Below are 10,582 nucleotides of genomic sequence, written 5' to 3' on the forward strand. Positions count from 1 at the left end.
AGCCACAGATTGATAGATAGCTTAAGCCTACAAAAAGGCTGATCAGAAGGAAGAGGAAACTAAATAGTTACATCAACTAAGTAAGTCAGGAGTCTGATTAGGACCCAGAAAATTATAGACCTCATGATTGAGAACATTGCAGGATCACTCTTAAATATTAGAGGTATAAGAGAAATAGTTCAGTAGCCATATTCTATAGCATCAGAAGAATACAAGCCTTATAAGAAGTCAGTATGAAGCTCTCACCGGTTTATGTATACAATAGAGGTGCAAGTATTATAATAAAGCTTCAAATTATGGATGTGAATTATACCTATGGGGGAGGAAGCTCATAAAAAGGATACAAGATGTGATGCAAGATTTTAAGGTAAGTAAGATAAAGGTGAACAACGTCAAATGCAGAAGGTTGTGAATTGTCCATACTACGGAAAAAAGGGGGCTAGAAACGCTAGGATTCAGTGTCCAGAAATGATAGTAGCGTCGTCAGTGGCATATCTTCCAACCTATGGTTTTTAAATATCGAGAGATCTAGTTAAAAAAGCAAAGAGGAGTTAGAGACTATGTGATGTCTCGCTTGATATTCTAAAATAACATAAGGAAATCTGCGGTACATTCAAGTTGAAGAAAGGTTGCAAGCTAAAGTATGGTAGAACGACAAAGTTTTAGGAAAACAGGAGTAAGAATAAGAAAATGTGAGTGAAAATGTGACAAGAACGGATAAGTCATCAGGATTAAGACCCATGAAAACAAGAAAGCTAATGGTTTCTCTAAGTTATAGAAAGTTCAGTATAACCTGAAGTAACTCAAAGGAGTCTAAGACTAATAACATTCAGAAGAGATGAAATGCTGCCCTATTAATAGAATGAGGGTGTAATAATTATAGACAAAAAATGACGTTTGGGCCTTAGATTGAGTAATGATCTGACGAATAAAAGAAAGGGATCTCATGAATTGAACATGATTAAAATACGCACGCAAGGTGAATCACATTGGGATACCATGAGATACGGTTATGAAAGCAGGGTATCGCCCCAGGTGGATCAATCTAATCATTTCAGATGTTCCTCGATAAAACGTGAATCCTAATAGCAATATTACATAAAAGGTTAAGTTATCAGGGGTGGATTATGGATCGAAATTGAGGTGAATCAACAATGGATGGATACAAGTTATAAAGTATGAGAGGAGATTAGGCCGTCATTCTTAAAGATGAACAGTAATGTGGAGGCATTAAAGGATATAGATTTATACGTATGAGATAAACAACGAAAGTAATATGAGATTTGGTTAGCAGATCTCAGTAACGAGAAATCGAGGTAAGAGTTATGATATAGTATGACCTATGTAGATGCAGTAAAGTCATACGAATGGATAACCAGGTCTATAAAATAAGATATAGCAATATTCGTAAGTTCTACAAATACCAAGAGAAGAACTTTAGGATTGGCTAAAAGCTGGAGGAAAAAGGAGAGGAGAGTCGCATAGGAACACTTACATGGTCAGTATCATAGAAGCTGCATAATGGAAGGTAGCAACAGTTACGAGATTGGAAGGGATTCGATCACAAGTCATGGTGTAGGAAAGAGGCCTAAAGGGGGGAATGCACTGGCCTTTGGACTTATTCATAGAACAATTACCTAGATGGCAAAAGGATTACTAAAGTATTCGCAAGAGCTTCGGGATATGAGAACGATAAGCGCATCAGTCAACATTCGAGGACGAATGTTCCAAAGGGGGGGAATGATGTTACACCCCATATTTTCGTACATGAAAATATGCCATAAATAAATTAATGAGAGCCCGGAAGTGAGATGTCACGTCCCGCAGTAGTACATTACGACGATGTTGCACCCTGTAGTATTGTACGTTGAATTTGTCATAAGATAACTGACAACAGTCCAAGGAAAAGATTATTTTGAGATTATAAGGATTATGCTATTTCAAACAAGTAATAAGTAAATTCGTAAAGGTGAAAGGGGAAGCAAGTCAAAGAAAATGAATTTTCGTCCAAGTTTGACATGTTGGGATAAAATACAGCTCAAGCTAAAATACTCGGTATTTATGGACTAGTACCATACAAGGTACCACATGACCATAATAGTAAGGTGTATGAGGTATGTGAAAAGTGAGTAATATTTTTGAGTAAGTGGGAATAATTCTCAGTTTTACGGGTAATTAATTAATTATCGGGTAACGAGACATTACCTAATTAATTGGGTAATGGAATTAAGGAGTCCAACGTGGCAGCACCCCTTAAAGCCCATGAATGACTCTTTAAGTCATTTCATTATGTGGCAAAGGTGGAAATGTGGAGATGACACATATACAACATTTGGCAAAGTTACAAAAGAAGACGAAATACTAAGAAAGCTTAAATCAGTATCCACAAAACGTAAATTAATCTTGGTAATGCCAAAACTGAAAGCATCAATTCAATCAACATACTCTTTTGGTCAAATACAAGGGAAAGCTTCAACAGTTCATTAGAAAAAATGTGATTTTGCCACCAAAAAAACATACGAGACTACGTAATGTTATAACAACGAGATTTTGCGATTTTAAGGGAGTACGATGCAATCTTTCTCAAATAATATCATACGAATTTTTTTTTCTACTGCGATCCATCGTTATATGTTGTCACAATCAACAGGTGCTAGAGGAGTTGTCAAGAGAATCGACCCATGTATGTTAAGACTATCTCTTCTGTCTTTTGGCATGATCCATACGATACGAACGAAACGTGCAAATGCACAAATTCCATGAATGACTCTATTCATAGAAGTATTAGAGATATCTATATTCTTGAATTTTCGTGTGTCATAATATTTTATCATCTGTTCATGGGTCTCAGAAGAAAAAAATACGAAAGTTGAAAAGAGTTTACTTTATGATATTACTCAAAGGCAAAATGGTCTTATGAAGCTCCGAAAGATTTTATTACGTATTTTTCATGTATTTCATACATGTGCATTGACCCATGACCAGACGACGTTATATATGCATATATATGTATATGGGATATGGGAAAAAGGTTACAGCGTTATATACGCATCTCCACCTAATCAGCTGTTATAGGATGATGATGTTGCCACAATAGCTGAAATATGATTCAAACGGCGTTATATACGCGTATATATGTAAATATGATTCAAACGGCGTTATATACATAATATATATGTATATATATATATATATATATATATATATATATATATATATATATATATATGGGATATGAGAAAGGTTATGACGTTATATACGCACCACCACTTGATCAGTTGGTATATGATGATGATTTTGCCCACAATGGCCGATATGAAATGATGGGATGCCCTCAGAGGTTGATGATGTTATGAAACATGTACCTATGCACGACATGACATTTCATACGCATATCATGACGTTAAAAGTAATTTATGATTTACAAAGTTATTCAGACTTACAGGTTGAGTCATGTACTCTATATTTCTTCCATGTCTCTTATGTACCTATTTATGTGCCTTACATACTCGGTACACTATTCGTACTGACATCCCTTTTGCCTGGGGACGCTGCGTTTCATGCCCGCAGGTCAAGATTGATAGGTCGAGAGCCCTCTAAGTAGGCTATCAGCTTAGCAAAAGATGTTGGTGCGCTCCATTTACTTCGGAGTTGCTTGTTTGGTTAGTATGATTTAGACGGGTATTGTTTGGTATGGCGGGACTCTGTCCCGACCTTTATGATATTTATATATTCTTAGAGGCTTGTAGACATATGTCACATACGTGAAAGATTATACGGCCTTGTCGGTCTATGTTTTGAGTTTATAAATGATTATTTTGGTCTATTAGGCTCGTATGTCACGTGTATATGATGATGTAATAAGAAAGATACGTTACGTTGGTACTCGGTTGAGTAAGGTACCGGGTGCCCATCGCGGCCAATTGGTTGGGTCGTGACATGGATGATGAGCCAGAAGGACCGTAAAAAGGCCACATGCCATTGATAAAATCCAAGAATGGTTGGCTTGGGGTGAAAAGGAAAAGGGATACAAAGCAACTGTTCATCCCTTAGAAGAAAGCTTGAGGAACCTCAATTTTGAGAAAGACTTACAAGCACAAGAAGCAGAAGGTGAAAAGAAGAGTCTGATTCGCGAGAATGAAGCCCTTTGTGTTCGGCTTCAACAGATGAAGAAAGCGTCTAAAGTGCCAGTGAGAAGTTGGAAAGACCAGAGAACCATTGCCAATCTAATGGAAAAGGTTCAAGATTATGACTCCATCTTGGCAAAGACTGAAAAGGCATTGGACAAAGCTAAGGAAAAAATCGTACAGTTAAATTAGAAGGCCAAATCTAGTAAGGATTGCCAAGTAACGAAATTTGAAGATGAGAGGGCTCAATTCGAGAGAGAGAAGGCCCATTGGGTACGTTCAGAGGCTCAGCTCCATGCACAGTTGGAAGAAATGAGAAGGTACAATAGAGAATATCAACATGCAGATATTGATAGGGAGAGGGCACAGGCAAGACTCGAGCAGGCTAGACTTCGGGCTCAGTTGGAGTTAGCTTTAGATCGCGAGGGCCACATAAGAAAGATAGCCACCACTCGCTAGCAGCAGTTACAAGATCGAGACTAGAATTTCCAGTACTTCAGAGAGCAAGTCCATGATTTGGTTGTTTATACCGCTCAAAGTTATGTGAACTGCCAAGGGATGGATTATGACAAGTTTTTGGAGCATGCACCTACTTTTGCCTATCATCTTGCAGCAGAGTTAGAGAGGATGTACCGTACATTAGGGGGTCAGCCAGGTCAAGCCCCACCATGAGCAGATGTTCCAGTAGTTGAAAGCAAAAAGATTGTGGAGTTGAAGCATAGTCATAGATGTTAGAACTTTTCATGTAATAGTCATGTTTTAGTTTGAATCATTGTTAAGTCTTTTAAATCCTTATTTTTTTTAGTCTTGTGTGAGTTTATTAAGTCATTTCAATGTAATGTCCTTTCTGTCATTGTATTGTTTCATTTATAAAAAAAACTATTATTGTTTTCCCCTGAACTACATAATGGTCTGATTCATGCGGCGATATGATACGTAGGCAATCCCCATCGGATACGATCATAACCATTATTAATCTGAAAAAGAAAAAAAAAATGAATAATAATAAATAAGAAAAGAGAGCACTAAATTCAAGATGAAAATAAAACCAATTAACCAATAAAAGGCGGGATGAAGCATGAAGCCTTCCAAACTTATTCTAGAAATGAAAATGACATTAGGTGCATGACATACAATGTGTGATTAATATATGCAAAATGCCTAACTCTAATATGTTTGTTGTTTGTCATTTTAAAGAGATAAAGTTAAATAGATGTGGTTGGTTTGTGGTTTAAACTAGCGACTCACCCTTACAACACGAGATCAAAAGGAAAAAGTAGAATGGCAAACAACAGTGAGAATGAGTCAGATAATGATGATGTCCATAGACAATTAGCTGAACAAGGTTCGGGACTGGTTGAAGAAGTAAGAGTGTTGAAATAACAATTGGCAGAAATTTACCAAGCCTGGGTGGGCACTGCCCTCACTACCCGTAGGGCCTTCGGATAATCTTCATAATGTGTCAATTGCAAATCAAATTCCCATCTCCATAACAAGTAACCCATTGTACCAACTTGGATTCAGTCCGAGCATTAACCTTCCCACTATCCCCAGTACCTCAATTCCACGTCCTCCAGCTGTACCCCTCAGAAATGACCCACATACTATACCCATTGTCCCTATTTTCACCGTTCCTCAACCGGCTCTCGCTCAAAATCTCAACAATGATCCACAGCTGAATGCTCATGATACCCAACATTACTCTCCAGAACTGACTTTCAAGGTTCCAGATTCATACAAGCATACTGCTCAGAACATGTTCCTAGTTGAGATCGAAAAGCCCGACAAGAATATGGAACAAGAGGAAATGACTAGAAAAATGAAGAGCTTGGAACAAACCATGATAAACATACATGGTTTGGGAGGCCACAAAAGTGTTTCGTTCAATGATTTATGCATGTTTCCCCATGTCATTTGCCACCCGGCTTCAAGAACCCCAAGTTTGATAAGTATGATGGTCATGGTGATCATGTGGCCCATTTGAAGAGGTATTGTAACCAATTAAGGGGAGTGAGTGGCAAAGAAGAATTACTCATGGCTTATTTTTGGGGAAAGTTTGACAGGAGTTGCTTCAGAGTGGTTCATAGATCAAGACAACTCTCACTGACACGTTTGGAATGACATTACTCAAGATTTTCTCCAGCAATTTCAGTACAATATTAATATAGTGCCATATCGCTCCTCTCTTGTCAACATAAAGAAGAAACCAACAGAAAGCTTCAGAGAATATGCAATCAAGTGGAGAGAGCAGACTGCTAGGGTCAAACCACCAATGAAAGAGGCAGAAATGATTGACTACTTTCTCCAAGCTCAGGATCCTGATTACCTCCATTATATGTTGGCCGCCATTGGTAAACCTTTTATTGAGGCGATTAAGATTGGGAAAATAGTTGAGAATGGCATGAAGTTGGGCAAAATTGTGAGTCAGGCAGCCCTTAAGGCGACCACAAGCAATTCAAAGTGGGTCAGGCAATTTCGGAAATCGAAAAAAGAAGGAGGAAGGATCCATGATGGCATCAGGATTCGGGGGAGATCAAAGAGGAATAGTTCCTTCTTACGTGCAATTCCAACAAGGACAATCCAATTCTCCTCAACATTATTATCTGCCTCAGGGTCCCCGGTACTCAGTTCCCTCGCAACAATACACAATGTTTAATGCTCAGGCTTATGTTAGGCCTCCCAATCACCAACAATGGCTATCACCAATTCCACAAAGCTCCCGTAAACTCCGACCAAATTTTCGGGCGCCATATAATCCTTGTCCCAGACAGGAATATGTGAGAGAACAGAAGCCAAAGAAAGAGTTCACCCCAATTGGAGAATCGTATACAAGCCTATTTCGAAAATTGATGCAGTTGAAGTTGATTGAACCTATCATGCCGCGTTATCTGAATCCAAATTCAAAAGGTTTTGACTCCAATGCGAGATGTATCACTCTAACGCCCAAGGTCATAGTACCGAAAATTATTGGACATTAAAGAAATCTATTGAAAATTTGATTGAAGCAAAGGCAATTGTGGTGACAAACAATGAAGATACTCCTAATATCACAAACAATCTGCTCCCAGCTCATGATAATACACATTTTATTGGGATGATTTGTGATGATCGGGATTATAAGCAGTCTGGCAAGACAGAGATGGTTGTTGGAACCATAAGGCAAGAGCCAAAAGTGATAGTAAGCCCGCCGCAATTGGCACCGTTGATTGTGAAAGGTGCGAGTTCTAGTTCAAACTTGGCAGTTTCTGAAAAAACGGTTCTCTATGTCCCTGGAAGCACAAAAAATGTTGAGGTTCAATTGGGTGGGCCAAAACCTTACATCCCTGGGGGCATCCAAAAGATTGTTCTGAATAATGGTGTGAGAAATATAACAGAGCCAGTTGTGATCCGACCTGTTGCACAACTCCCAGTGTCAAACATAAAAGCTATTCCCTGGAATTATAACAAAACTGTCATGACATGCAAAGGAAAAGAGATAGTGGAAGAAACAGATGAAATAGGAGGCTTGACCTGCTGTGGAAGGTTCTACTCACCAGAGGAATTGAGAAAAGCTAAGCAAGCCAAGGAAAATCACTTTCCAGTGAAAGAACCCATTTCAGAAAAAGAAGTAGAGGAATTCCTTAAGAAGATGAAAATGCAAGACTACTCAATCATTGATCAACTAAGGAAAACCCCCACTCAAATATCTTTGTTATCTCTGCTTTTGCACTCAGAAGAGCATCATCGTGTGTTGATCAAAACTTTGAACGAGGCATATGTCTCAGAAAAGACAACGGTGAATCAGCTAGAAAAAATGGCTGAAAGATTCTTTGAAGTAAATAGAATTACTTTCAGCGATGATGATTTGCCTGAGGAAGGGGCTGGGCACAATAAAGCTTTGCATCTTATGGTCAAATGTGAAGGGCATTACGTAAACGGAGTCACGATTGATGGAGGCTCAAGTGTAGATATATGCCCTCTTTCTACTCTACAACAGCTGAACATTGACACTAACAGAATTCGAATTAGTAATGTCAGCATCATAGCTTTTGATGGTTCAAGAAGAGACACTATTGGGGAAATCAAACTCACCATGACAATTGGCCCGATTGATTTAACATTGTCTTTCAAATGTTGGATATGAAAACTTCCTATAATTTTCTTTTGGGAAGGCCGTGGATCCATATGGCCAGAGCTATACCATCCACCCTACATCAAATGGTCAAATTCGAGTATGACAGGCAAGAAATTGTTGTTCATGGGGAGGATGACTCATCCGTCTATAATGACCCATCCATTCCATGTATAGAGGCCAAGGAAGGATGTGAATCCCTCATATATCAAACATTTGAGGTGATTGAGATAGACCAAGTGGAAGAAGGAAAACCAATTCTACATCCCCATCTTTCATCCACTTCTATGATGGTAGCTTCACTGATATTGAGGAACGGCTATGAACCAGGAAAAGGATTAGGATCCTTTCTGCAAGGAATTATGAACCCCATTGCTCCCTTTTCGAAGAAAGATACCTTTGGCTTGGGTTTTAAACCAACATCATCTGACATAAACAGAGCCAAGGCCCGCAAAAAGAATGGTTGGAAATTGTCAAAACTAATCCCTCACATTGCCTACTCTTTTGTCAAGCCACAATTTGAAGAAGTCCAAAATCCTTCTACTCAGGATGACATTGATGAAGTTTGCCAGGGACTCAAGGAGATGTTCTATGAGATCAATATGGTTCAAGTTGGTGAGGGCCCTAGCCATGAAAGTGTTCAGTTGATTGGTCTAGATACCTTGTTCAACAACTGGGAAGCAACTCCTCTTCCCATCGAGAAGGAGTCTTAATAGTCTGTTTTGTTGCTTTTTCTGTATTTGGATTATTTTCAGGGTTGTAATCCATATATTTTTGTTTAATTGCTTTCCTTGATGTTAACCCTTCTATCCTTTCAAATTCAAGGAAATGAAGTTCCAGTTTCATAGTAGAATTATGTCTTTTCCTTTCCCTAATTTTTGTTAATTTCTCATCATTTTCAGTTTCGTTAATGTTGGCTTTAAAAACATGACATGCACACGAAATTCATGCCCATATCTTACAAAGTTGTCTAATCTCGAAATAATGAATCAAGAAGTTGAGTATGATGAAGATGAGGCTTTTAAGGAAATAAAAAGAGAATTGGTCATTTTTAGAATAAGACTAAGCCTAACTTAAATGAAACTGATGCAATTAACCTGGGAAGTCCTGAAGAAATCAAAGAAACAAAAATAAGCATTCATACTGAACAAAAGACGAGAGATGCCATAATTTAAGTTTTGGTCAAGTACATAGATGTATTTGCTTGGTCGTATGATGACATATCGGGTTTAAGTGCCGATTTAGTGGTCCATAAGATTCCCACATATCCTGATTTTTCACCAATCCAGCAAAAACAAAGGAAGTTTAAAACAGACATAAGTGATAAGATTAAAGAAGAAATCACGAAGCAACTAAGTGCAAACGTGATCAGGGTCGTCTGGTATACCACATGGTTAGCAAATGTTGTGCCAGTGCCAAAGAAGGATGGCAAAATCAGAGTTTTTATCAACTATAGGGATTTAAACAAAGAAAGTCCAAAGGACAACTTTCCTTTACCCAACATTCATATCCTTGTTGACAATTGTGCTAAACATGAAATCCAATCTTTTGTGGATTGTTATGCTGGGTATCACCAAATTCTGATGGGTGAAGAAGATGCAGAAAAGACTGCCTTCACCACTCCATGGGGAACTTATTGTTATAGGGTCATTCATTTGGTTTGAAGAATGCAGGAGCAACTTACATGAGGGCCATGACTACCATATTCCATGACATGATGCACAAAGAGATTGAGGTGTATGTTGATGGTGTGATCGTTATGTCTAGAACACAAGATGATCATATGCAAGACTTGAAAAAGTTCTTTGAAAGGCTACGAAGGTATAATCTCAAACTCAATCCAGCCAAATGTGCATTTGGAGTTCCTTCTGGGAAGCTTTTGGGTTTTATAGTTAGTCGAAGATGCATTAAGTTAGATCCCTCCAAGATAAAGACCATTCGAGAGCTGCCTCCCCTGAAGAATAAAAAAGAAGTCATGAGTTTGCTCGGGAGGTTGAACTACATCAACAAGTTCATTGCGCAGCTTACAACCACTTGTGAGCCTATTTTCAAGTTGTTGAAAAAGAACGCCGCTATCAAGTGGACAGATGAGTGCCAAGAAGCTTTTGATAAGATCAAGAAATATTTGTCAAATCCCCTTTTTTGGTCCCGCCGGAACATGGTAGGCCTCTGTTTTTATATCTGTCAGTAATGGATAGTTCCTTTGGCTGTGTTCTGGGTCAAAATGATGCCACAGGTAAAAAGGAACAAACAATATATTATTTGAGCAAAAAGTTCACCACTTATGAGGCCAAATACACTCTTTTGGAAAGGACATGTTGTGCCTTAACCTGGGTCGCTCAGA

General features: G+C 38.5%; 1 protein-coding gene across 1 annotated transcript; it reads left to right on the forward strand.

Annotated features, from left to right (window-relative positions):
• Nucleotides 1–7,053: 7,053 nt before the first annotated feature.
• LOC142176227 (uncharacterized) lies at nucleotides 7,054–8,250 on the forward strand. Its single transcript, XM_075243349.1, has one exon. The coding sequence runs from the start codon at nucleotides 7,054–7,056 to the stop codon at nucleotides 8,248–8,250; it is 1,197 nt and encodes a 398-aa protein (XP_075099450.1).
• The last annotated feature ends 2,332 nt before the right edge of the window (nucleotides 8,251–10,582 follow it).

Source organism: Nicotiana tabacum, chromosome 22, assembly GCF_000715075.1.
Source record: "Nicotiana tabacum cultivar K326 chromosome 22, ASM71507v2, whole genome shotgun sequence".
Taxonomy (NCBI): Eukaryota; Viridiplantae; Streptophyta; class Magnoliopsida; order Solanales; family Solanaceae; genus Nicotiana; species Nicotiana tabacum.